Source organism: Zonotrichia leucophrys, chromosome 1, assembly GCF_028769735.1.
Source record: "Zonotrichia leucophrys gambelii isolate GWCS_2022_RI chromosome 1, RI_Zleu_2.0, whole genome shotgun sequence".
Taxonomy (NCBI): Eukaryota; Metazoa; Chordata; class Aves; order Passeriformes; family Passerellidae; genus Zonotrichia; species Zonotrichia leucophrys.
Genome location: NC_088169.1, coordinates 25,481,292 through 25,509,194, shown reverse-complemented (window position 1 = coordinate 25,509,194; position 27,903 = coordinate 25,481,292). Strand labels below are relative to the sequence as shown.

Sequence of the window (27,903 nt, the reverse complement as noted above, 5' to 3'; positions counted from 1 at the left end):
AATGTGTGCTGCTGTTGGGGGCCAGGAGAGGCCCTGGGAAATAGCATAAAGTCAAATGGAGTGGTGGCTGTTGCTACTCTGCTGCTCTTGTTAAATACCTTCATATTGTTGTACTCCTGCCACTTGTTGTTTTCTTACTAGAATTCCCTTTTTTCCCCTCTATCTTACATTTGACTTGTGACAACAAATGGAGAAGGTAATAAAGCAGAAGTGGATCATGGAAATGAGTTTGAGATCCTTGAAGAGAATTTGGAAATAATGGCATTATTTTTCACCTGTCCTGTTTCCATTCCACAAGGAGTTCTTTTTCTCTAAATAATTTAACAATCTCTAGTATGTTGTGCTTCCAGTCCTAAAAACAGATGCTCTGTCTGCCTCCATATGACATCCAACACCCATTCTATATAGAGAAAAAAGTAAGACAGGCAAATAATAATTTTTTTTTCCCCCAGTTCTGGGTCTGACCTTGATTGTACTGGTTTGACCTGCAGCCTGTTTGCCATCCACGTTCCTGGCTGAAGCTTTGAAGTAAGAGTAAAACCAGCCATGAGAGATTTCTCTTGCACGTGCTCTGCCACCCCCTGATCTTGACTGTCTGTTTTGGCTGGGTTTTTTTATCAGTGCTGGAGTGGTAAAGACCCTGTGGTATCAGGAATTCTGCTCTTGTTCTTGCAGAGTTTCTTCCATTAATTCAGTTGGAAGATGAGAGGACAGGGAACAGTGTGAAATTTGTGCCTGCTCTGGGAACAGTGACTGCAGGGCTGTTAAATCTAATATCAAGCTTTTGATGCTGGCGTTGTTCCTCTGAACAGGATCCAAAGGCCAGTTTAATATTCTTATGGAATCGTGTCACCACATTAGATGAGCCTTACTCCCAGTGAGCTGCTATTCATTAAAAACTATCTCCCTGGCAGCAAGGCTTTCAAAAAGTCTTTTATTCAGCATGGGCACGGCACAAACAACAACTAAAAGTATTTTTCTTCATTGAGATACTCTGCATCCATAAATCAGTGCCTTAGTGCTACCTGGCACCTGCAGGGAAGGGTGCAAATCCATTTCTGGAGTTGCTTATGCTTCTTTGTTCTGGCAGCCATGGGAGTTGCAGTTTGTGTGATGCTGTGAAGGAAATGGGAACCTGTAGGTCTGTGAACCTCCTTGCTGGCCTTGGAGGAAACAGCCCAGAAAGACGGAGGATTCTCATCATCTTGCAGGGCAGACACAGAGATTTTAGTCACCTTCTAGTATCCCACCTAGTAATTTAGTTTAACTCAGTCAGAGTGTGTTTTGAGAATTACAGATGGGGAGTCTGTGAGCAGGAGCTGCAGCAGCCCTCTACAGCTTGTATATCCATCAATCTATCAGCATTAAATACTCTGCTTTGTGGTAAAAGCCCTGAATAATTTTCAGAATAACTTTTATTCTCAAATGTAAATAAAACAGAATGAGCATCTACTCTTTGCTATCAGAAAAGATCTGTGGTGGTGTGTGAATGAAATACTTTATTGGTGGCTGGTATCTGTTGTTACTCAACCCTAAGAAAAGTTAATTTGAGTCCTGCTTTATTTCTCCCTGTTCTGCTGCATGACTTTTGAAAACCTCTTAGGATATACTAAGCCTAAGGGATGTATTTCAATACAAGAACATCTGATCTGTGTGTCTCATTTTGTCCTGTTGGCTTTGAAAGAGTCTCCCAGCTCCTGTAGCTTGTGATACCCTTTGAATAAAGAGATGCAACAAAAGAAAACACTCAGAAAATCTGATGTAATGTGTCACTAATGCCAGAAGAGGGTAGGCCAGTTCAAGAGAAATTTGCTTGACTTTTGTGCAGGTAGCAACTGGTTTTGGAAAAACACCTTACGTACTGAAGATCTTTTCATTGCAAGTATTGAATTAATTAGATTGTCCCTGTGGCTGTTGGTTATTTTTGTTTGAGTTTATTCTTACTCCTGCATGTTCAAAATCTCGTGTTTCTTTCTCTTCCAGCTCCTACGTTAGATTTGATATAATTCGAAGGATAATGACAAGATTTTTTGGAATTGAAGTTATCATGGTGATGGGGATCACAGACATAGATGACAAGATAATAAAAAGAGCCAATGAGGTAGGTGTTTGCTGCAATCTTTGACCTTTTGGTATTTTCTAAGCTGCTTATGTAGGAAAATTAACCTGAGTTTGGGGTTCTTTAGTTATGTTTGTTTTAATTAGTAGGTAATTAACGTTGAGACTTCTGGTTCCCTAGTGTGGCTGTAATGGGTCTGGCAGTGAGGAGGGCTGGGTGTCAAGAGCTGGGGGGGTTGTGGGTACACAGCTGAGTGATGGGGGGAAGCAGAGAGGGAGCTGCCTTACAGCACCCTCAGCTGGGATTCTCCTGTCCTCTCCCCCTGCCTGAGAGGCTGGAAGGGAACAAAAGCCCAGCGTGAATCCTCAGCAGGATGAAATTATCCCAAAAGGTGGCAGCCGGAAGGGTTCTGAGTGAGTTCTGGGAAGCGTTTGTGTGCCGTGAACGTGCAAGGCAGCGCTGTACATAAGCACTGCCACGTGGGGCCGAGGGCAGTTCCGGGCAGGTGCCGAGCACCATCTAGCTGCAATGTCAGCACCTTGGAAAGCTTCACCCGGCCTGCCTGGATCTGTCACCCGCAGGAAAGTTAACATTGTGTGTACGGGTAAGTCTCGGTAAGACCGGGGCTGTAAGTGATTCTTGGCAGAATTTTTAATATGACCTTTTTACCAGATTAGCTTGGTGAATGATTATTTCAATTATTTTTTTTTAATGGTTTTAAAAACACTTTTTGAACCCTCAAGCACTAAGACTGTATTCTGTATTTTTATTCTGCATTTTGAGTCCTTTTGTTTAATTTGATTTTAGAATCTATAACTCATGTCTTTGAGACCATAAGTGAATGTGTGGGATTGAATTGCAGTTGCAAGCTTTAAGATAGTTTCTTGGAGCCAGAGAATTTGACAGCTGTTCCTTTTACTTATCTTTAAGTAAACAGTTACTTTTGCAGTTAAATATAGGCCCTTGCATTCAAATGAAAAGTAGCACACCACTCATGTAGAAATATGTCTGTTCCCTTAGTCCATTTACTTGCAGTTTTCTAAGTCAGTAAATAATTCTAAAATAAAAAACCCTGCTCCAAAATTCTGCCATATTAAATCCATGTTTGCATTTTAAATTTTTTCCTTATTGTCAGAACATCTTAGTGATTTTGTGTTTGAGGAGGGGGAAATGACATGTTCTTGAAAGATGTGTTGCTTTACTACATTCTTTGGTTCTATGAAGTCATCTTTTCTTGGCTTTTTTTTGGTGACATTTGAAGTGCTTGCTCAACCGTTTTTTTGGATGGCCAAGGCCTTTACCTCAGTAGCCTGCTTTTGTTGTTGAAACCTGAAGCATTACAGTGGTAAATCAACATGTCTGAGCTTGTTTGTCATCCCCTGGTGGGGTTCATCTGGGGGAGACCTCAAAGTTGGGTACTAGTTCATGATGAACATGCTGTATGCCATCATGGGTCCTTTGAGAGAGACACGAGTCTCCTTGTGTGTTGAACATCCATCTGGAGGGGAGGAAATTCCCCATCTTCTTTCTGTAGGCACCTTTGTTTCTTTCTTGTTCAAAGAAGCAGCTGAGCTGTCTAGGGAGATGAATCTAGTCACTGGTCTGTAGGCAGAAGCATGTCTTTGCTTTTTGGTGCTGAGCATTGTCCTCATTTCAGTGCCTCATGAACATTGTCTTCACCAGAACCCCTGCTTTGTACAACAGTGCTACCCACCTGCTCTCTCAAAATCTGAACCCATAGAGGTGCTCCAGTAATGAATTGGAAGTGATGATGTGGGATTTGTGTTGTTAGTGATTCAGTTACCTGCAAGATGGAGAGACTGACAGCATGTTGTCTCTTCCCAGTAGTTTGTTCTCAGAGAAGATGTAAAAGCATGCATTTGAAACACTTTGATACCGTGCTGTTGCTTACTAGGGCAGGTTTTGCTGTCATGCATCTTTCAGTCCCTGGCCTCTTCTGAGTATTTGAGAACAAGTACCTTCCTATGTGCAAGTACCTTTCCTTTTGGGTTGCATTTTCTCATCTTCTCGGCAAGTGGAACCTGTTCATGTCCCATGAATGAGAAATGTAGAGAAGGTGCTTGAGAAATGCTGGACTTGGCAAAGCGTGGAACTGGCTTTCAATATTGAGATCTATGAGTACCCATGATCTGCTGAAATAGCTTATTTTTCTTAATCACTGGAAATGAATATCTTGTCTCATCCTGCAAGTCCCTGATCTGTCTTTCTGACACGTAGGTGGTATTGGTGTTTCCTGTCAGTAAGTTGAATGGTTTTAATGTCCTCTGTATGGTGGTATATTTTATCACTGGAAATGAAAGACCCTCTCAAGAGGAAAATAATAAGAGAGGGAAGGAGTTTATTATTTTAGTCTTTGGTTGCTTTCTCTTAAAAGAGACATATTAATATTTTGTAAATTAAGCATAAATTAAATACTACTTCTAAGTTATTTATAATTTATATCTCCTCCCTGTCAGTGTTAGATTAATAAGCCTTTCTGACTCTTTACCTTAGGGGCTCTCTAAGTCTTCCAATTAGCTATTAGCTGTCTGAGAAAAGATTGCCATATTTTATATCATTACTCTGACTTATGATTTGCCAATCTGCTTCTCTTTTTTTTCAGATGAATATATCGCCAGTAGCTCTTGCTCGTATTTATGAAGAAGACTTTAAACAAGATATGGCTGCCTTAAAGGTACAAACACTCAAGATTGTAAATCTAAGAGCATATCTAAGCAATTATTTTGGTAAAGAATCTGGTTTTGAGAGTTTGATCTGAAAAAATAAATTCGTTGCTTGGAAACTGAGTGCTGATTTACTTTTTCATTCTTCTAGAATGATATTGCACACCTTTTGAGTAGGGAGATGTGGGGAGAAGCAATCCTGAGCTTTGGAATGAACAAATGAAACTCTGGAACAGTTTTTTTCCATATTCAGTAGATCCTTGATTCACAGATACTACTATAATGCAGAAACAGCCTGATTGTAAGCACAGGAAACACAAAATCTTTCATTGATTTCAAGTGACTTTGCTTCTTGTCTCCCTGTCAGAAGCAGTGAGTGAGCCACTGGGAAAATCAGGGTTTATCTTTGCCACCCTTCTGTGTGTATTATCTTAAATACTACTTATGATTTTTTTATGATACTTGCAACTTTTTTTAAAGATACAATTGAGAAGAATGTTCTTTTTTGTTTGTCTCCTAGAATGAAGGAACTCATTGGCAGTGTGTTAATGCTATGTTGCTCTTTCTTTAAGGTCCTTCCTCCTACAGTATATATGAGGGTGACTGACAATATTCCTCAAATAATCTCCTTTATAAAAACAATCATTTCCAGTGGACAAGCTTATGCAACCTCACAAGGTAAGACTTTGAGCAAGGTAACTCCTTGTTCAGCGCATGTATAGGAAGTCACTGCTCTTAGTAATCCTGCTTTGGAATCAGATGAGATACCTTGTGCCAGGCTTTCCATCTGTTGCTTAACAGGGTGTGAGTGAGTTGTTTGTGATGACGTGAGTGGGCAGAACAACTATTACTCAATTTCTAAGTTAAATGTAGCTCATTATTTATTATAATTGTTTACTGTAATAAACTGCTGTCTAAACTCCTTGGGGAAGTCCTCGCCTGGTTTCTATAAGAAAGCTGGGGGAACCTCTAAAGAGGAGCTGTGTATCTCCTATGTGCTGTCAAAGATGTGTCTGCAAAGCAAAATGTGTGGATTTCTTTTTTTAGCAGAGCTGGTGGCTGTAGAAGAATTCAAGTGCATTGTAACTGGACTAGGGGTAGCTTGAGCTGCAGTAGGGGAGGGGATTGCTGATTGTGCATGGGCAAGGAAGAGCCTGGGAGATCCCCAGAATTCAGTTATGCTACGGGCAGAATGAGCATGTGCACAGAGGTTACTGAAAAACTGGATAACAGATGGGAACATCTGCTACTACTTTTGCCATATTTCTGAATTTCTAAATCACAATTTCAAATGGGAGTGGAAGAGCACCTTTTTTTTGCTTTCAGGGAAATGTTATCAAGTTCTCATCAATGTGCTCCATCTTTGCTATGCAACTAAACATTTCTTTTGTATTAGGTAATGTTTATTTTGATGTTAAGTCCTGGGGAAAAAGATATGGAGTGTTAACTGCTATTAACCCTGATACCCAAGATGAAGCAGGTAAGTTTGTGGCACGAGCTTGTTTGTGTTAATGCACTGTTTGAATGCATTTTGCATCTATGTGCAGACTTCTATTTGACAGTTTGAAATAGTTTTCTAACCCATTCTGTATAGCTAAGTTTCTGGTTAATTAGGATTACAGTGCTTTCATAGTTATTTTTTGAGGCACTCACTGTTGCCAGTGCAGGAGGAAACCTGATTTTTCTTCTTCCTTTTGTCCTTCCCTCTACACCTTTGTTCTGGTACCTTAGAACAATTGGGCTTCTTAAGCAATTTTAATTAAATACTTGGCAGTGGTACATAGAAACTTCACAGTGGGGTAGTGTTCTTGCTTGTTGCAGTGGCCAGCAGTGAGGTACTCAAGGGAAAACACAAGGAAACCTCACCTGCCATGTTCTGGTTGGGGCAGTTGCCCTGCTCTGAAGTTAACTGGATGAATTGCTCCCTTCATTACTTGTCACTGGGCTAAGCAGCCTCTGTGTGAGGGTGAGCAATCTCTCATAGGCTGTGCCAGAGCAGGCCTGTACCCTGGGCTGTGGAGATTTTGCTGCAGTTCCTGCTTTGCAGCCTCTGTTCAGCAGAGTAGTAGGGTCTGATCAGGTCTCCATGTTAGAGAATTTGATTCAGGTCTCCTGCATACTTTTGTAAACTAAAGTTCAGTATTGCATTATTAAAAAAATCTGTTTGCAATTACTGAAAATGCCCTGGGGGCTGATGCTCAGGTGCAGCCAGAACTTCTCACAGCTCTGCTCTGGAGCTGTTTCAGTGTTACAGCTTACAGAGGGAATGCATCTTGTCAACAGTTATTTAGAGGTAATTACTGAGTGCAGAGAGCAGCAGCCTCCTGGGCTGCATGAAAATCATGACCATTGGGAGGAGCATTGCCAGCAGCTCAGTGGAGGTGATCCTTCTCTGCTCAGCCCTGGTGAGACTGCCTGGAGTGCAGGGCTGGTGCTGGGCTCCCCAGAACAGCAGTGGGGAAAGGCCAGCAAAGGGCCACAGTAATGATGGAGAGCATCTTTCATATGAGGCAAAACAGACAGAGCTTTGGAGGAGAGAAGGCTCAGGGGAATCCTACCCATGTATACTCATACTGATGGAGTAGAGCAGAGCCAGGCTTTTCTCTGTGGTGCTTGGTGATGGGACAAGAGGCACTGATCACAGCTTGAAGTACAGGAAATTTCATTTAAAGCCAAGAAAAATCCTTTTTACCCTGAGGATGGTTAACACAAACCATGTTGCTCAGAGAGGCTGTGGAGTCTCCATCCTCAGTCAAAGCTGAACTGGACACCATCCTGGGCAGCCTGCTGCAGCTGCTCCTGCTCTGAGCAGGGGGTTGGATTGGGCTGTCCCCAGATGTGCCTTCCAGCCTCAGCTGTGACTGATTATGTGTTTTACCCTGCTTCCTCTCCAGTCACAACTAAGTGCATTCTTATTTCTAAAGATTTTGACTCTTGTTTTGCTTACAACGGAGAAGTTGAAGAGTGCTCTTTTATAGCAGTATACTCAAAAAAGGGCAGAAGAGGGTTGGAGTCAGCAGATACTGGTCACTCAGAATTTGGCAATCTAGTGAAGAGCCCAGGTGAAGATGCAGTGGATAAAATTAGGGTTATATTTCTGTATCTTTAGTTATGAGGAATTTTGAGTTGTATGATTCTAAAAGTGAGGTCATGTATTTGTCAGAAATAAAGTCCAGAGTCCAGAGCCCTGTTCTGTGGCTCCTGCCAGGGGCTGCTGGTATTTGACTGGAGGTTAGGAGTCAGCAGAGATGAACAGTCCTGCAGTATTGTAGCAGAAAGGACTGCATCCTTGGCAATGAAGGAAGGAACAAGTATAGCTGTGAGGGAACCTTTGGAGGGAACCCTTTGGTGAAAACAGTAGTGAAAAATTGCTGCTGTCCAAGAACAGTTTTGATTCTTACCTCTGTGCACTTTGTTTTATAAAATATAAAACAGAAAGCAATTGTGTCCCAGAGAAAAAATTGTGGGGGTTTATGTTTGTTTGTTTGTTTGTTTGTGTGGTTTGGTTTAGTTTTATTACCTTTTCTGCTGTAGTGCAGTCAGTTTGTCCTGGGGAAACTGGTGGATGTGTAACTAAATGAATGAAAAATAAGGCAAACTGGGCAAGGATAAAAGGACTGAGAGGATAGGATATATTAAGGAATCTTGAATCCATCTTTGTAGCTTGTCAAAATAAATTTCAATATTCCAATATTTCAATATTTTAATTTTCTCCTGTGTGAGGGGGAAGAGAGGGAAGTTGTAGCGAAAAGAAGTTGATTGAAAGGGATTAAAATCAGAGTAGTTCACTAAATACACATTTCCTCGTGCTTTCATTGGTCATTTTTTTTCTTTGAGAAATATCCCATTAACAAATCACTTCTTCTTGCCAGCTGATTCTGACAAACGACATGGTAAAGATTTTGCCCTGTGGAAGGCTGCCAAGCCTCAGGAGCTATCTTGGAATTCTCCCTGGGGAAAAGGACGACCTGGATGGCACATTGAATGTTCCACAATATCAAGGTCAGATTTCTTGGATTTTGATAAATCTAATGCTATTTTTCTTTTTCAGTCACAGTACAATGGTAGCAGCAGTACTGAAATTTTTTCTGATCAGTAGGTAGCACTGTTTTAATGTGACCATTTTATGCAACTTAGGGTGTCACATATGGCCCAGATAAACTTTGCTTCACCTCACTGTCACAGCTGTCTCTGTTTTGGCACCTTCTCTAGAGTCAGACTTGGTGCTTAAAATATGGCACACAGGATCACACAGTCCATTAGCAGTCTTTTAACTTGAGCTGGGTAACCAAAGGAGTGGTGCAAGTTATGGTACCTCTTCCATTGCTCCCCTTCCACTTCTAGCAGTCTCCATCAGTCCTAGTTCAGGAGGTGGGTGTCAGGAGGACTGGGTGTGGGATTGCAGCTTGATCTATGAGATCTTGCTGGCCTTATCTTAACAGCAGCTATGGATGTTCGTGCTCATCATCTGAGTGTTATTCAGCATTCTTGCTGAGTAGTGTTTTGCTTGCAGTTGGTTTGGTGTAATTTGCTCTTAATTTAAAGTTTCATTTTCACCACAGGAGAAAAAGGTCTTCTCTCCTGGAAGATTGATAGTGTACTTAGTTTTGCATTAGTCTCAGATCTTTTTTTGGAAGCTAATAAGAAATAGTTTAGATCTGACCTTGTTCAGCTGAAATTTTCAGCTAAAGCTGAAAGAAGGTGGAACCAGCTGCTTTAGGTTTTTCTTTCATATGCTTTTCTGGTGCACCTGGGTGCAGTCTTTTCCACCTGCTTGTGAAAAGTGTTTATAAGGGTGATTTTCTGTCTGTAAATAGTTTCAGCATAGTGAGGCAGCTCTTAAAGCAATCAAAGTGCACAAAATCATGCTGTGTTTGATGTACAACCTCTGACAGAAGTGCACAGATAAGAAGTGCCAGTTACAACATGGCTTGTCTGCTAATGCAGTGCTGTTTATAGTCTGCATTTCTTTCTCTAAAAATCTATTTTACTGAGGCTGGGTGAGGCTCTTACCATATAAATAAAAGACCCACAGAGAGCATGATTGTAGTAATCTTGGACTGTGAAAAATTGAGAGCTTACTTTGGTAAGTGACCTAAAACAATTTGTTGTCCCAGTCAGCTGCTGAAAGCTCATTTTTAAGCAATACTTACTTAGCTGTCTGTTTTGCCAAGTATCTCAAAGCACTTTAACTATGTTAGGTGAATTAATTTTGATAATGAGGAGTCTCTGGTCTCTAGAGCAGCCTTGGAGGAGGGAATTCCCTGCTTTGACCCCCTCAGGTCTGTCATTCTCTACCCATTTTCCCTTGTGGTGAGGTGGGTGGCTCTTCCTGTCCCTGTGCATTTGGCAGATCCATCTGTCACCTCACTCCAGCTCTTAATGGTTTTGTTGGAGGATGCAGCAAGTGCTCCTCTGTAGGTGGCACAAGGGGAGGTGAGGGTCAGTCCTGGGAAGATTTGTGCTTTAGCTGTTTTTGAAGCAGGCAGGAGCAGAGGATGAACTTGGGAAATGGCGGCAGCTGCTCTTTCTTCTTTCTCTCTTCTCCTTGTCTTTCCCTCCTGTGCCCCAACAGCTTCTGCAAAGCCATCATGTGGCACAGTGTTAGCAGGGTATTTTGTCTCAAAAAGGGACCAAAGTATTAATGTTTAGCCAGCTACCAGGAGCACCTTGTTAAGGTGACATATGTGAGGCCTGTGTGTTTGTCTGTAGGCCTTCCATCTTTCCTGGTTTCTGAGCAGTTAAGGTTGACTCCCATCCCTATGAGGCTGTAAGTGTAAACTTTGTTTAACAGGCAAAATAAAGTTGCTGACCTGCCCAGCTTGACCTGACTACACACACTGTTGTTTGAATTCTTACAGAAAAGATACGAGATAAGGAAGAGTAATACCAAATTTATAGATGTCAGTTGTTAGGCTTGCACATAAAGGCACCTCTCTGGTAATGAAACTGTAGCAGAACAAGGAAGGGAGACATCCTGCTTGCAGTCCTTAAGATAGAAAAGTAATTGCTTTTACTAAGGAGAAGTAATTGTGAACAGATATGGATCCTGTCTAGACAAGTTCTGCTGCTTTTTTGGTATCCAAGGTATGTGTAAAATCTTGTTTTAAAACTGCAGTTACTAAGTTGTACACTTACATATATGTTGTTTCATCTTATTTTTATCTGCATTTCTTTTTACAAAAAGCTTTTGTGGTGTTCTACTTACTGATCAGGAAAATATTGTTACAGTGCAGTGTTTGGAAAGCAGCTGGACATCCATACTGGTGGAATAGATCTTGCATTTCCTCATCATGAAAATGAAATTGCACAGTGTGAGGTGTATCATCAGTGTGAGCAGTGGGGGAATTACTTTCTGCATTCTGGTAAGTAAAAAATATTGATCACTTGAGAGCCCTGTGCAAATACAATAGTTTGGGGTTTTTAAGTTTGGCATTTCATGCTGTGAGAAAACGTTACACTGCTTGGCATTATGTAGAACTGCTCCTTGCTCCCTCTGCATAAAAGTGCTTCATTCAGTGAGGTTTGTGCTGTACAGAGCTTTGAACTACGTCACTGATGGCTCTAGTGCTGTTCCCATTGATGGAAGCCTTGGCATTTGTTCTTCCTGTTGCAGTCGTGGTGGTTCTGGATGGACAGCTGAAGTCAGTAGAAAGTCAGATTCAAGTCTGCAGCCTCTCTTTTGCTGATTAGTATTTTGGGCAGGATGTCTCTATGAACTCTTGAAGCTGCTTCTCTGAATAGAAGAGCTGCAGAGTTAAGCCTGTGGCGCACTCTGGGAATTACATGAGCTTTCATTTTTATATATTTGTACTGCATGGGATGAATATTGAATTCTAGTTTCAGTTCCCAGTGCAGAGCCTGTTGGAAATCAATAGCAATAGTCCAGAGGCTGGTGCATCCTCCAGGGTGTGCTTTGTTCCCAATGTGCTGTGGAATCCTCTGCATTTCCATTGAGATGCACTGCTTACTGCCAAGGGGAGCCTTCTGTTGACAAACCAGCGAATCTGGCTTTTCAAGCTTGGAACTGAATCTGTAGGGGAAATATTTTTTAAAACCATCTAAATAAAGAAGAGTCAATTAAAAAAAAAAAAAAGGAGAACTTAATTCCAAGGTCAATTTTTACGCTGAAGTTCTCCAGGAGCTGACAGATTGCATTCATTAAGTCAGAAAGAGTTGCTGGAGGATGATGGTGTGAATTATTTAGGGCAAATGAATCAGCTTCAGAAACAATTTATTCTGCTAACAGACTTCAGAATTTTAGCAGCTCAGAATTGGAGGAGCAGTCCCCATTAGAGGAAGAAAATCCCTGCACTGAGGATAAATCTTATAAGGACTTTATTTTTAGACTACTTGTACTCTGGGAAGAGCGCCAAACCAAAGTTATGAAAATCCTTGTATTTTGTGTACTTGAATGAAATCATTCTAAGTACTGAAACTCTTGGAAGAGAAATATTAGTTCAAATTCAGATGTTACTGGTACATTTTTAGGGAAACACAGTCCAACTATTTTAAACTTGTTTGCCTGAAGTTAATTAAGTCAGTATTTGGGCACCTTTGCAAAAGGGAGAAAGTAATCTTAGTCAGGCTCTTCCCTTTCTCCCAGGAGAATTTTGGCTGTGGGTTTTGAGTCCCAAGAGCTGCAGGTGTCCAGTTGTGTCTCACAGCCTGAATGTGCTTATTGAGAGTCCCAGGTTTAATGATGCTGTGGTGAAAGTGGCCTCACCTGCTGGCAGACAGGACAGACAGTGAAAGCAAGCATTTTTATCATGGGTAGCTGCTGTAGCTGGTTCTGCATCCGTAGATTTTTTGATTAATTCCTACTCTCCATAGACTGTGTTGTACAAAATTAAATTTTGAGGTGGTCAGGATAGGACTTCACATGGTGAGTTCCTGTTGCTTTGAATCATTATCAGAAATAGCTGAGGAGTGAAACAATGATCTTTTCAGGTCCAGTTATCAGGCCTGAGCTTGTTGTTTTCATATCCAGATGAGTGTAATGGGGATTTTATCTACTTATGGAAGCAAGAGGGTTTCAGGCAAGGCTGCAAAGCAGCTCTGTGCAATGAGTAGCACAAAATGCAGACAGTTGCATGGGTTGCTGAGCAAGAAATGCCACTTCTGTCACCACTCATAAAAGCAGGAGTGTGATCATACGTTGTCCTTGCACTCTGAGGCACTGGTAGCACTGGGCTGCCAAATGTGAAAGAATGCAGTGCTGGTAGGGTATTACAGGGCAAGAGAAACTTATGCTTAAAAATCTGCCTCAAAGTATGATTAAGTGCTAGATGCTGCAGGTCACTGATGTGCCTAAAATCTCATTTAGTTGTGGGTGGTTGGTAACTTACAGAATTAGTCTTTCATTAGGAGAAGCCTATTAAGGCTTTTAACAACATTTCAGAAATTATGCTGAGTAGTTTTTCAGTGGCAGGATGTTTGCCATCTCTCTAGTGCTGTGAATAATTGGTGCTTTCCATCAGTGATGCTGCCATGGCTCACGTGGATGAGACCTGGAAGCAGGCAACCTCAGGCTATGCCTCTCCTGTCTTTGACAGAGCTTTCAGTCCCAAAGCCAAGCTCTACATACTCTTTTAAATGCAGTGTTACTACCATTTTCCTGTGCTTCAGCCCTGCAAGGCAGTGATCTGTGTGACTATTCAATGTTCTAGCAGTGCTCAGAGATCACACTTCAAAATAAACTAATTCAAGTTAGATATTGTAGCTGCATCCCTCCCTCACCCTGCTTCTTCTCAGTCTCACAAGTCTGGAGAAGTTGAGAATCTGTAGAAAATTCATTTTGCATTTAAGATATTTTGAACCAGTGCTATAAAACTTTGGGGTAAAAAAATAATGTTAACAGCCATCAGCAAGTAATAAGTACAGAAGATTGAGTTTTAAGGATTTTTTAATGCTAGATCACTGGAAAATATTTCTTAAAATACTTCTGAAAAGTCAAGAGTAACAGATAAAGTACTTGTGAAGACTGAAAGTATTTGCTTGCTTGTTTTTATCAGTTTATTGTCAATTCTGAGCAGGGGGACTCATGGTGGTGGTGGGTGGTATTTTTTTTGATGTTTTAAATGACTGTGTTTTAAAATTCACCCAGTGGAAGTTTTGAGAGTGGAGACATGTGCAGGACTGTAGGCAAAGCTTTTGAAAAATGTTCCCCATTACATTGAAATGTTTGGCATGTATCCATCATAGCACATGCTGCCTCCAACATTCACAGTGTCTCAGTGCAGTCTCTCTCATTTGCTCCCTATTCAGAAGCACACTTGTTTATCCTGATTAATCCCTTTTTCTTTTACTATAGGGCACTTGCATGTTAAAGGAAGTCAAGAAAAAATGTCAAAGTCATTAAAAAACTACATAACAATTAAGGTAATTTCTTTGTTTGAATTGAAGCAATTTTGTAGGTTTGTAATATGTAAATATTAATCACAGCCCTCTTTTGAGAAAGCTTTGGAGTGTGTGCTTGTGCTGCAGGGTTTCTCTAGTACTGATGTATCTGTTTTTGTGGATCTGGAGGTAGGATACCTGCTCAGATTCATGGTTTGCTTATAACAATGGATCTTGCTGAGCTCAGAGTGTTTGTAGGAGCAGAGTTTGTGCCCAGTACCAGAATCCTGCACTGTACATTTGTGGTCTCAGGGGTCTTTTCCAACCTGAATGATTCTCTTCTCTAGTGATGGGTTCTCATCAGTCTATCCTTAATAATGCCTTGAAAAAGCATGGACTTGGAAAAGAATGGATGTTTTTCCTGGTCCTTCTTTAGGTGAAATGGGACATAGTGTCAGTGTTTTGTCAGGAAGCTGCTGGGTATCCTGAGCCATGCTGTTGCAGCAGTGTCTCCCATTACCCTTTATTTTTATATGGTGACCTTGCTGAGGCACAGAAGCCTTTTGATACCCATGAGCCACATGACTGTGTGATATTTCACTGAGTCCCCAGGTCTTTGGTGTGGCCCAGAGCAGGGTTTCTCTGCCAGCTGTGTGTGTTCCAGCTGTGCTGGGGTGGCTCCCACCATGGCTGATGCCTACTGCTGCAATAGGGTGATTTCCTTCCTTTAGACAAAGCTTGAGAAACTGCTTTGGCATATGTATTCCCCTTTGCCCTCTTGGAAAAATTGATTAAAATCCCTTTAAAATGAAGTTCAATATGAGCTGCTTTATTCCTAAGTCTTCTGATGCTGTTGGGGTACAGTTAAGCCCTGTTTCCCTGGAGCTCACAATTTTCACAGAAATCTCATGTCTCAGCAGATGTTGTGGACAGGGTGGAGAAATGACCACAACTGCAGTGCTTGGAGTTAAAAGCAGCATATAAAAATGTTCCTCTCCATGTCCCCCATGATGGCACAGCTTGTGTTGAGGAAACAAATATTTCTGGCCTGTCTCTCTTTCCTTGTAGGTCTCTGCTTTTCATGCCTGCCCTTACATATGGGTAACAAGTATTAATCTTTCCTGAGAAGTGATTTTCAGTCTAGTGAAACGATTTTCTCCTGTACAGCTGCCTTGCACCTTGAAAGTTAAGCCCTGCATGGAAGGTTTTATGCCTGTGCCAAAAGAGGGGAGGTCTGTCCAGGATCTTCCCTCGGCCCAGCCAGTTGCCACCTGCATCCCAGGCTGTCACCTGGGCACAGCAGCCCAACCTCCTCTGCATCCAGCTGCCCTGTTTCCCTCCCCTTGTACCCTACTCCAGTTTTTTCTTTCCTTTTTTTTAATAGCTAATTAAAAAAGATTAATTTAAAATTAAATAATTTAAAAAAATTAATTCTAACCCCAAAAATCAAAGAGATTGTGATAACACAGGGCCAAGCAAGCTGCTTTCAAAGAGCTGTGATTCTTCATCTGTTCTCTGTTTTAAAGGAAATGCAGAGTTGTTTTTTCTAGTTTGGATGGTCCTTTACCAAATTTGAATTTATTTCTGTACTGTATTCATATTGCTCTACCTCTGTATATTGGTGTGAAGCTGCTGGCGTATGGGGTACACTCATTTATATCTAATTTATTTTGAAAATGCACAACAAACAAACACCCACCAAAACAATCAGTACCACTGTTTCTTGATTGTGATTGCCTCAATTATTTCTATTTTCACTTGAGAGACAGCACATTGCTGATGCTTTTCCGCTGTTCAGGCTGGTTTAGTCTTGTACCAGAAGACTATTTCAAAATGTGAGGTTTAAGCAAATAACACTTTCCATATTTTCTCACTTGTACTGTCTTCTTATTATTTTTGATTTTTGTGGCACTTCAGTGATCCTCACCAGTTTGCAAATAAAAAAATTGCAAATTAAAAAAAAAAAGACCAGAAGTGCAGTAGTTACAGTCAATCTACAAGTGTCCAGCCTTGCTGAGAGCAGGGTTGGAAGTGATTGACTGTTTTATTTGTGTACCTTCCAAACATTTAAGTAGCTCAGTATGCTAATGATATACATTACTTGTACTAGTAGTAATACTAGTAGTTTACTGTTTATTGGAGTAAATTATTTGTAAAGCTAGATTAATATTAGAGTGGAGTTTATTAGTCTTCATAATTAACAGAGATAACTCTCTTTATAGTGCTGAGATTTATCTTTGTTCACTCCCTGAGTGTCTTCATATTCTATCCTGCAAAAAAGCACACCTATTTTCTTTTTCAATAAATCTTTTTTTTTTTTTTTTTGTAAAGTTTGCAAAACTTGGGAGCTTTCCTCTCTGTAAGATTGTATCCCAATCTTAGTCTGATAATTTCATTTTGGGTTTTCTTTGCAGAGGTGTTTTTACAGTGTATGTTTGATTGCACTTGCAAAGTAGTTTTCACTATCTTATATTGGACATTGTGTGTGTATTTATATCTTGTCTATATGTATGCACATCTATCTTATATGGAATTGAATTTTATTTAGTTTAGGTTTTAAAGCAGTGTTAGAGTTTAAAGATTTTATGCCTGTCTTAAATTGCAAAGATGCGTTATCATGCTAGTTTGAAAAGCAAGAGGGTGAAAGAAATTTCCTGAAGAAATTGATATGCTAAAGCTGTCTTTTTGTGCATGGAGTTTAGGATTTCCTGAAGAAATGTTCATCAGACCAATTCAGAATGTTTTGTTTGCGTGGCAGATACAGCTCAGGTAAGGAGCAGCCCCTTCCCTGCTGAGGTGTGCATGGCTTTCCCCACTCCTTTCCCACCTTTCCCAGCTTTCCCCACACCTTTCCTACCTTTCCCCACTCCTTTCCCAGCTTTCCCCGCTCTTTCCCCACACCTTTCCCACTGGCCCCTCTGGAGTGAGCTCCCCGTGTGGGTCCCTGCAGTTCCGAATGCAGTGGGTGGAAAGGGTTTGGTGGTGCTCTGTGGGGCTGCTCTTTACTTAGCACACTACATAACCATTCATTTAAATACCTTCTTGAGCCACAGTTAGCTGTGACTCGTAGTTAATTGCACTTTTAATTAATGAATTGCCTCTGTCTGTGATTTGCATCTGTTGTAGTTACTTGCATTGCAGTCACAATCCACTGTTTTTGGAGATGTATCTAGATGGAGCTGTGGCTTATATTCCTGTAGAGAGTGTGATGAGGGCTGGCTAATAATTTTTTATCTCCCTGCTGTGTTACCATTTTTGTCATGTGGAGTTCCTGAGTGTTGAGGCAGTTCTGTGGTGCAGTGCAGCTCACTTAGACCAGCACATGATAACCTTATCACATGATAATGAACACCTTAGCCTGGCAGATCATCTCTCTGCTGGTGGGGAGATTTTGTCAGCTTCCCTGTGTACCCCATAGTGTTTCCAGCAGGTAGATGCTACTTTAAGCTGGAAGAGGTTTTCATATGTCTGTGTTCCTACCAGTTTATTGGGCCCTGCCAAAAGCAGATGGTAGCTCCTTAACCACTGCTGGGTCATCTGGCTTGTTGGCTGTCGTGGCATGGCAAGGGAATGGTGGAGCATGGGACAGCAGCTGCTGTGGTGTTCCAGTGGGCCTCTGTCTGCCTTGGATAAAGCACCTGTAGCTGTGTAACTGTGAGAGCTGGCATGGCCAAGGCTCTGGGGCACTGCTTGTGCGTGTCAGTGTGCAGTGTGCTGCCAGTCTTCATAGTCATGCAGTCATTGGGCTGAGAAGTCTTTCTGCTTGTTCATACTGCTAACTGCCTTGCAGGAGCCACCCATGTGACATTCCTGGTGGATCCTCCCTCTCCTAGGACAGCTGAAGGCATCAGGAATTGAGTAATTGCAGTATTTCAAAGCATGGGATAGCAAAGAGAGAGGTGGTTATTAACTTCCCTGCCACTATCACAGAAAGAAAGGGGTGCATCCAATTGCAGGTCTGTGACAGTGGTCACAGGGGTTTTCAGGTGAGAGACGAGAATGTTGACTCCATGTTCAGAAGGCTTGATTTATTATTTTATGATATATATATTACATTATAACTATACTAAAAATAAATAGAATGAGAGATTTCCTCAGAAGCTAGCTAAGCTAAGAATAGAAAAGAATGAATAACAAAGGTCTGTGTCTCGGACAGAGAGTCTAAGCTATCTGGTCTGTGGTTGGCCATTAATTGTAAACATTCAAGATGGCCCAATCACAGACAAACCTAATGTATTCCACAGCAGCAGATAACTATTGTTTACATCTTGTTTCTGAAGCTACAGCTTCTCAGAAAGGAGAAAAATCCCAAGAAAAGATTTTTCACAAAAGATGTCTGTGACACAGGTCTGCTGCAGAGCAGCATCCTTTTGAGGCATGCAGTGGATTGGTGGCATCCTTGGCTGTTTTGGGGTGATGATGCAGGGCAGTGGCACACTTGGCTGATTGCTTCTTTTAGGAGATGAAATACCTTGTGTACACTTAGGTGTCTCCCTGGTTGGAGGCACTTGGGGGTTGTGAACAAATGTGTGTTTAAAACAAGGGAAAGACTACACCTGCTACCACTATCATATATATGTGAGCAAGAGCTAAATGTCTGGTAGTTTCTAACCTTGCCTAAGAAAGCCTGCAGGCACTTCTCCATTGCTGGGCAAGGAATGGCAGTGGAGCCCTGCAATGGAGAGGTGCCTGCAGGCTTTCTTCACTCTCTGTCAGCTGGCTGCATTTGAACCTGTGCTTTTTGCATTACTTCTAGGATAAACACCCCCCTGAGGTAGAAAAAGAGTGCTACCTGTCTGGATGTGGGTGGCTTTGATGAAAGGATATGCTGGTGTCATATCAGAGTGTAAGGCAGCTGGCAGGTAAGGGTTGCTCAGAAGTCTGCACTTCCCACCTCCACCTTACAAGGCCATTATTAGCTTCCCATAAAGAGCCAGAGTTGGTCTCTGCTGAGCCAGGTATTCACTGTGCTGCCTGTCAGCTTGTGTCCCTGCTGTCAGTATTGGTCTAAACATAAGTTTACTGTACTTCTTCTCATCTTGCTGTCTGCTCATATTTTTATTAGAAGTGAGATTTCAAGCACCTTCTTGTTTCTTAAAAGGTTTTTGTAGCCTAGACCCATGGGTAATGGCTCCTGCCACTCCTACCTGCCAAAGAAAGCCTTTTGTAAAATCCAGGTTTGGGGATCAGGTGGTACCACAAACATTGGATTGAATCTGTAAAAAAGATCTTTGTAGGCATGTGGATGAGGGCAGTGCTGACAGCTGGGAATGGCTCATGCTAGAAACTGTGTGTTCTTTGGCTTGGAAGGGGTCTTTTTGGTTGTCTGGGCTACCCCCTGTCTCTGTGTGTGCTAAGAGGCACAAATAGAGACAAATGTGACTCCAGACTGGCCCAGCCTTGGAGGGGCAGGGGTTGAAAGGGGTGTGTGCAAGGATGTGCATGTGTTTCATGAGAGGGGAGTCCCTTCCTGTGATGATCATTGTCAGAGGGAGGACAAAGCTGCATGCCCCGCCTGTGGGGAAGAGGAGGAAAGTTAGAGAGAAGAGACTTTGATCATCCTTCCATAATGTATTTTTGTATGGGGTTCCTCTGCTTCATCTGCCTCTCTGGTGGTGGGGCAGAGCTGCCCGGGGTGCAGCTGAGCTCAGTGGGGATTATCTGGGCTGTCAGTGACAAAGGAGGGAAGGAGTGGGGAGCACAGTGAAGGTCCATAGGGCCAGGCTTGCCTGTGCTGCACTGTGGGTTTGCAGTGCCTGCAGGCAGTGGTTAAGGAGTATGCCCTGAACTAGGGATGAAGAATGAACTAAAGTAGGTTTCATCGGGATAAACTTTTATCAAATATTCCTTGCAGAATTCTTGTAACCAGGTTAATCAGTTGAGTAATCCTAGTGTATATAAATGATCACTCTCAGTGTCTCACTGTGTTATAGAGGTGTGTACCTTGGTCTTCTTGAAAACTGAGTAAAGCTTGATTTAATGAAGCAGTAATGCAGATTTTTAATTATACACAAGTGAAAAATCTGACAAATACAGGTCCAGACTTACACCTTTGTTACACTGGGGAAATCCTGTGTAAAGTCTGTTTAAACAGTTAGGCTTCCTTGGGATTTAGGCTAATGGAAATGAGATTGGGTCTCACATCTGGCTGCTTTTTCCCTCTTACATCTGTCCTCTTGGTAGAACTGTCTGCTCTAAAGAGTCTGTCTGGGCAGCACTGGGTAATTCCACAAAGCAGTTGGATGCACCACAGGCAGGACCAGAGGCGAGATTGCTGGGGAAGCTGTGGGTGATGCTCAGTGCTGATGATACCAGGAATATGCTGGCAGGTGTAGTTTGGATGTACCTTATTGCTGAGGTCAGGAGTGCAACAGTGAAGCAATGCTGCTCTGGCTGTGGAATGGCTCTGGTGTGACCCTGGGGGAAGGAGTGCATTCAGACTTAGACACAATTTCCACTGAGTTCAGGTGAGCTCTCTTATGTGGGATCCAAAAGCTTTTCTACAGAAGATTGCACATTCCTGTACAAATGAGAAAAAAGCCTGTCACTGATAGCAATTCCCAGTAAAAGTGACAGTGAGCTTGTCTGGCACCCCTGCACTTCAAAGGGTGCAGGCAAGGCCAGGGGACCTGCTGGACTCCTGCCAGCAGCAGTGGACTCTGGAAGCTCCCAAGGTGGAATTGGCTGCCAGAGGAGGGTCTCCCTGAATGCAGTGGGGATGTCTGTGTGCAGGGATGCCTTGTTAGTGGCAGGGCTGATGTTGCTGTGGCTGGGGGAAGAGAAGCTCTGTAGGGTTCCTGTATGGCACATCTCATTGTAAAGTGGAGCTCAGCTGTGGATGCAAGGAATTGAGGTTTTATCTTGCTTTTCAGTGGCCATAAGAGGCTTTGATATGTTGTGAGTGTGATGAATCCCACCCTAGACATGCCCTTATGAGTTTAAGCAATCTGTATTTTCTCTAAAAATAACTTTCTCAAAGTGGTGTGGTCAGCTTAGCTTTGATGTTGTGAGGGAATTGTTCAGGAGCTAGACCACAAATTTTAGGTTCATTTAGATTTTAGATGTTGGTGAAGCAGCCCTTTAAACAGAGTCAGAGGTGAGGATTAGGCTTCTGTGGATGTCTCCAAATACATATTGTGTCTACCTAAATTAGACTAGGCACAAAATTAGAGGTACATGTTGCCATCACTAGAACACTTAGAAGTATATTAAATCTTAATGAGTTGGATTGATAACTTGGCAGAGAAATTCAATAATGGAAAAAAATTAAAGTTAAATAGTGATTGCTTAAGTAAACTTCCAGATTCAACTTTTTGAATCAGTTTGATAAGTGTTCCAGTAGGTTATACTTTGTCATATGTAGTGATTATCTTTTATATTGATTTAGTCTTCCTGGTGTACATGAAGAATGGAGCTTTTAATTAAATGTGCAATTAATTGTGAGAAGTTTGCTGTACAAATAATAACAAACTTCTCCTTTGTCTCCAAATACTGTTCCTATGTATGACAGACAACATTGTTTCCATCATAATTCCTTGATTTCTTTTTTCTTAGCAGTAGAATTTAGTGAGGAGAGCATGGAAGATGCAAAGAACCTTCTTCAGGCAATCTCCTCATTTATTAGAGATGCAAATGCTTATATAAAAGGACAGCTGGTGTGTGACCCTGTTAGAGAAGACATATTGTGGGAAAGGTAAGTGCACTTCCTGTATTAGAAGATTGTGATTATGTGAGCAGTAGTTGGCTGACAGACTCAGAGGTTCTGTTTGAGCAGCAGGATGAGAAGGACCAAGCAGCAGTCCTCCCTCCCAGCCCAAAAACCAAGGGCAGGTTTTTAAAAAATTCTCTTCCTAGCCAGCTGTTTTTGCTCTTAGTCTGCTATCCTCAGTTCACTGTGTTTATCTATGTTACTTTTCTGGTGCGCCTGTCCTAACACAGCATCTTTGCCCCTCGTGGGCAATGCAGGAGGCAGAGCTGTGGCAATTGTGATGGTCCCCAGTTTGTAAACTGAGCTGGGCTGTGGTGACTGGAGAAGAAAGAGGATCACTGGAGAGTGACACACCTTGGGCACCTGGATTTGTAATCAGGCTGGCTGGCACTGTGCTGTCCAGCAGAGGAGAGAAGGGCTGCTGAGAGGCTGGCCAGGGGCAGGGATGTCACTGGGCAGGAAGCAATTACAATTGTTGTGACCCTGACAATGGTGAGGAGAATCCTTTGGAGTCCATTATGAAAACCAGATTATCTTCAGGACTGAGGTGTGCTGTGTTCTGTGTGCAAAGCTGAGAGCAGAGCACAGAGCCAGGGTAGGAGGGACACTGAGTGCCCTGAAGCAAGGTTAGTGCAGGCAGCTCTGGGCTGCAGAGTCTGAGGGGAGACAGCCTGGGCTGTGGAGTGAGAGGCAGCTTCTTGTGGCTCAGGTACCTCACTGCTGGGGAACACTAACTGAGGGTTGCAAGGGGCACTGAAGCACATTACAGGAAAGTGGGGTTGCATTAACTAGCTGTGGTATTTGGCAAAAGCGAGTCCTTCAGCAGGGGGCTGCAGGAGATCTGTTGGTGCAAGATAAAGCTGAGAGGTGTGAGGAAGTTGAAATGGATAATCAGTAGGGGATGTGTGGGAGGGCACAACTTGTGTATTCCTAGGTGTAAAAACAACCAAAATGAAACAAAGCTCTTAATTAGTGAAGTGTTAGATACTCAGTGGAGAGGGAGAAGCTTGCAGGGAAAAGTGTTGGGAAGGATGAATTAGAACAGCAGCCATCCAGTATCTGAGGGGAGGTAGGCATTCCAGGCAAAAAAATACAGAAACAGGGAAAATGAGGCTCAGGAGAGCCCCAGAGATGCTAGAACAGCTTGAGGTTCCCCTGCTCCTTGCACTGTTTTGGGAAATGGCATCCTTGGGGCAGCACTGTCAAGCTCTGGTTCACCTGGCTGTGTGTGGGAGCACTCTGCCAGCAGCTGTTTGTGGCTCCCCATTTATCCCTGCTGCTCTCTCATCTCCCTCTCCAGTGGCTGCAGCTGCTGCTGCTGGTTCTGTGCTGATCTCTGCTGGTTGCCCACTGGCTTTTGGCACTCTTACACAAATGGTCCCACTGGACCCTTCTGTCTGGGCCATGGAGAGTGCAATACCTTGGGACTGGTCTTGGGCTCTCCTGGGAGATGAGGAGGCAGTGCTTGGTTCTGAGTTGGATCCTGCCAGCAGGATTCTTGGCCAGCCCCAGGACAGCTTTCTTGCCAGGCCCTGAGAGCTGCCTGTGATGTGCCTTTGGAAGAGAAGCATGCTGCTAGCAGGATTAATGGGCTGCTGGAAAAAAAAAAACAGAACTCAGTAAGATCTTTGAAATGCCTATTATCAGTCTCATTTTCCATCTGTTTTTAAATGATTTAAGGCAAATTTTGCTCTGTTGCTGTTGGCCCCTCTGATTAGCCATGTACATTTATTGAATGGCTATAACACTTAGGATTTTGACATGCATCAAATTTTTCCCTTCACAGCAAAAGATGTATTCTCCCTGATGAGTGCAGCACTGCCCATCACAGGACAGCTGGGAAGGAGATGGCAGTGTCCTTTCAGTGACTCCCTCTGGCTGAATGGCTGATGAATTCAGCATACTGCTGGCATCTTGTTTGTCTTATCTTAAATGTTACCTTTTCTTCTTGAAGGCTAGCCAGCACAAAAGTAACCGTGAAGGCTGCGTTTGCAGATGACTTTGACACCTCCAGGGCTGTTGCAGCAATTATGGACCTCATTCACCATGGCAACAGACAGCTTAAGGCTGTTACTAAGGTAACCCATTAGGATACAGAGATCAGAAAATGACAGCTGTCCACTGTCCTACTGCTTAATGCAGACAGATTAGTTTATTGTTCACATAAGAAACCAGTAGAAACAAAGCTCCATAAATTTTTGACCTTAATGGAGCCCGTTTGTCCTGACCCTATCACAGGAATTGTGCATGGCTATTGTTTTGTGCTCTGTTGTGTCCAGAGGATGTTTCTTTCCTGCTACCCTATATTATTTATACCTAATTCTTTTGGAAGTCCTGAGGCTGTTGTGACATGCTGCTAATTTTAGTGCTGGTTCTCTGTTCTTACCCTGCTTCTTTGCTTAATGCCCATGCACAGAAATTAAGCTAGCCTGGGAAGGGTGTGGGGTGGTTGCTGCAGGGGCTTTGGCCAGCAGCCCCAGGTGCACTGGACAGTCTTGGTGGTGAGTTCAGTGCTGGGGACTGAGTGGCTTCTGCTGTCTTCTGTAACTGGCATCAGCATGAGCCTGTCTTCACATGACTTTTGGCAAATTAGGACCCTGTTAAGATCTCTCATGTTGACACAAATAAAGAATCTGCTAAGGACAAGACTTGAGCAGTAAACACTGTCTGAAGCACTTCTGGGTTCTCCATTTACCACAGCTCCCTTTGTCACTGAAGGTGAGCACCTCAGCCTTGTTGCTGTGCTCCTTGAGTACTGGTGTCATCATGTTCACCATGTTTGTGCAGTAAAAGAAGTGTTATGTACATGGTAATAACTGGTTTTAAGAGAGAATTAGCCTGTCTTGTCCTATTTTGGCATTGGCTTTCAATTTTCTCCTTAGCCTTATCTTTACAAATAAGCAAATCTTTACAGATTAGCCTTAGCCTTATCATTACAAATGATCTTTACAATCTGAGTGAATCCCTGACCTGAAACACTTTGCAGCAAGGATCTGTAATGGCATTGCCACTCCTAGGTACAACTACCCCCATTTTGTCAGTCACTGCTTGTTCCCCCTGAATTCCTCCTGTCAGCTGTATTGTTGAGAATGGGATGGGGTATTTGTGGGGCAGCTGACTCAGATTTCTGGTTGAGGTGGTGGAGCTTTTCTGGGTACATCCCAGCTGTCTGGAGTGTTCCCTCTTTATTATTACAGGTGTAGTAAAGTTCCTTAAGAACTGTGAGTAAATCCACATAACTACTTATTCCTCTCTTTAGCCTTCCTGCTAAGCATTTCTCACCTTAGATAGCACACTTCTGTTCCTTTCTCCCAGTGGCTGCTCCAACTCCTCCCAGTTCAGACCTTCCTATACATTTTAGACTATAATTTATCTCAGGCCCCAGTGAAGATGTCAGATAAAATCCAGTACCAGCTGCTGATTTGCTTGTGCATGTCATCACTCTTATTTTTTAGGCAAGGGTTAGTCCCTTAAATGGCTCCTCAGTCTGTAATTTAATCCTTATTTTATTGCTGCTGCTGATTGCTGGTGCTGCCAGGGCGTGACAAAATGCCATACACTTTCTCAAAGCAGTCTCACAATGGATCAAATCAATAAGATACTCAAAAAATTTGGTCTTTATCTTTTATATTATAGGTGCCCATAAATGTGGAATTTAGTTCTTTTTATTTTGTTTCCGTACACACAGCCCTTTCATGGCCAGAGTGCTATTTTTAGTTCTAATTTACTGCACACATGTAATGTGTGGCTGCTTCTCACATCTCTTCTTGCTGCACAGGCTGGTGATCAGCTCTTCCCTTCCCTTGTGTACTTAAATCCCTTCTCTTTGTGCTGTGAGGTGCTTTTGTATCTCTGTAAGATTGCTTGTCTGGGCAGGTGTTCCTGATGGAGGTAGATCTTTATAATTAGTAGCAGTTTTCCCTTGTGGACTAGGCTGCAGAGAGATGCTGAGCTCTGTAATATGTATTGACTGGACAATCTCTTTTGAGTGTTTTCTTAACAGGATGCTGGATCTCCTAGAAGCTCTGTTGTGTATGGAAGCATTATTTCCTATATTGAAGGCTTTTTCAGTGCCCTTGGGATGTCCTTTGAGGAAAGACAGGTAATGAAATATCTCTTCTATGTGTTTGAGGATGTGGTAGCAGCCCCTGTGTTTCATAGAGTGCTTTCTGAAAGCATCAGATGTAACAAAGTTATTTATGTTTTAGTAAATCTTTCTGCACTGCTTGCACTTTCTCCTGTGATGTTTTAGGAGAATGTTTGAGCAGGTGGAACAAAATGTGGGCTTTTTAGTTCTTGGAGGTGCTCCCATGTGACTTCTGCACCAGTTTTGCTGTGGAAATGAAAGACTGAGGAATGAAACAAGAAGAAGTTAGCTTTGGAGGCAGTTAAATCATCCTGTTATGTGTCTGGCTTTCCCCAGCTTTTCCCATTCTTCCTGATGGTTGCATCCAGGCTGGCTTTGATAGCTGTGTGAGTAGTTGCAGTTGTGAGGGGTCCCACTCCTCTGCAGAAAGCCAGGGGAAGGGGCTGCTCTGCCTTGAGCCATGGGATATGGGGAGGGAAGGACAATGAGTTTATATAACTAGTTCTTGGAAAGGGAGGAATGGGGAGAGAAAAAAAGAAGAGAACAGCTCAAAGAAAGTACTGAACGGAAAAAAAAGGGTCATCAATACGGAGGTGATATCCCAATGTATGGAAGCATTTAAAATGACACAAGGTGCTGGAGAATAGCAGGGTGTTCTTTGCTCCTCTCCTGCTCAAATATGCAGCTGAATGCAAAGTAGTGGAAAACTTTCTATAGAGAAAGTGTTCTGCAAAACAGGGCAGTTATTTTGGGGAGGAGGACAAGAGAGTAAGAGAATCCAACATTATTCATCCTTTGAAAATCAGGCAGTGTAGTGGTAAATGTTTTTATTTAGTTTGCCTCCATGGATTTTCTCACAAAATTTCTTTCAAAACAGTGTCTGGATGTGATTTGGCTGTGTGTTACTCCTCACAGCCTGTAGTTAGCATGTTAGTTTTTAGTGGCATACTAAACATATTTTTTTGTTAGCTGGATGGCAAAGTCATTCCTCCAGATTCTGGGCTGTCTGTATGCAGGCATCTGTTGCACCTATATTTTTGCTGAAATAAGTCTCTGAATGCTTTTCTTTGTTTTAGGCTGTGCTAGTCCCTTTCTCTGTGTGGCAGGAGGATCAGCAGAAGATGCTGGTCTGAGATAAGCAGGAAGAAAGGAGCAAGTCATCAGACTCCTCTCTGTTCCTCTGCTCTTTCAGCTTCCAGTAAACAAATGTGTCAAAATCTTCATCAGAAAGGTCCATGGGCTACCACAATTTAGTAAATAAAATGGTGTAGGGATTGTTCCCTGACTCTGAGACCAGCCAGAACAGCTCAGCATCCAGCCTTTCTTGCCCCTTAGCCATGTAGCCCCAGGCATGCAGCGTGCCAGGAGCAGTCCCTGACCACAGTGGGTGCTGCCATGTGTGGGAGAGGGCTGCCTGGCCTGGACACTGCTGTGCTGACAGTGCAGAGGATACAGGCAGCAGTGTTTGGACCCCCTCATTTGGATGTTTGCATGTAGCCTGTGGGTCTGTCCTGCTCCTGGGCTGGGATTCATCTCAGCTAATCAGCCTAATATAGCTGCCTGTGCTTCTGAAGTATCAGTTGGGATGCTAAGGAATGGCTCATCTCAGTCTAGTGGCTGTATGACAGTAACAGAGCCTGTCTCTCTCTCTGCATTGGCAAGAGATCTTATCCACAGGGAGGTAAGATGAATCCATGTGGAAAGGTGATGAGTGAAAACCACTGTGCCTGTTTTAGAGCTCGGAAGCTTTTGCTCTCCCAAAGAGTGCAGTGTTGAGTGTGTTGCAGGTGCAGCTGGGACCAGTCTGTGGAGTAAGAAAGGGCCAGAAATTTGAGATCAGCCCTGAGAGGCTGTTTTATGTGGCAGATTTGTTCATCTCCTAAAGCTGCTTCTCCTTTTGAAGGCTCTCACTCCAGTAGGTGCCTGGTTTGAACTCTTTCAGTGGTGTTTGTAGAGGCATGTTTCCTGCTCCCATCATCGTGGCTTTCCCTTCTGTATTTAAGTGTTTATCCTGCCACAGGTTACT

At 42.7% G+C, this 27,903-nt stretch overlaps 1 protein-coding gene across 1 annotated transcript in view; it reads left to right on the top strand.

Moving 5' to 3' along the window:
- CARS2 (cysteinyl-tRNA synthetase 2, mitochondrial) overlaps positions 1–27,903 on the top strand; it is a 35,307-nt gene that overhangs the window by 2,900 nt on the left and 4,504 nt on the right. The window contains exons 3-13 of the mRNA XM_064709115.1: positions 1,984–2,101; positions 4,683–4,754; positions 5,316–5,421; positions 6,140–6,223; positions 8,616–8,745; positions 10,975–11,108; positions 14,057–14,124; positions 16,785–16,851; positions 21,637–21,775; positions 23,745–23,868; positions 25,794–25,892. Of these exons, the coding sequence (XP_064565185.1) occupies positions 1,984–2,101; positions 4,683–4,754; positions 5,316–5,421; positions 6,140–6,223; positions 8,616–8,745; positions 10,975–11,108; positions 14,057–14,124; positions 16,785–16,851; positions 21,637–21,775; positions 23,745–23,868; positions 25,794–25,892 (1,141 nt within the window). The remainder of the gene's footprint in view (positions 1–1,983; positions 2,102–4,682; positions 4,755–5,315; positions 5,422–6,139; positions 6,224–8,615; positions 8,746–10,974; positions 11,109–14,056; positions 14,125–16,784; positions 16,852–21,636; positions 21,776–23,744; positions 23,869–25,793; positions 25,893–27,903) is intronic.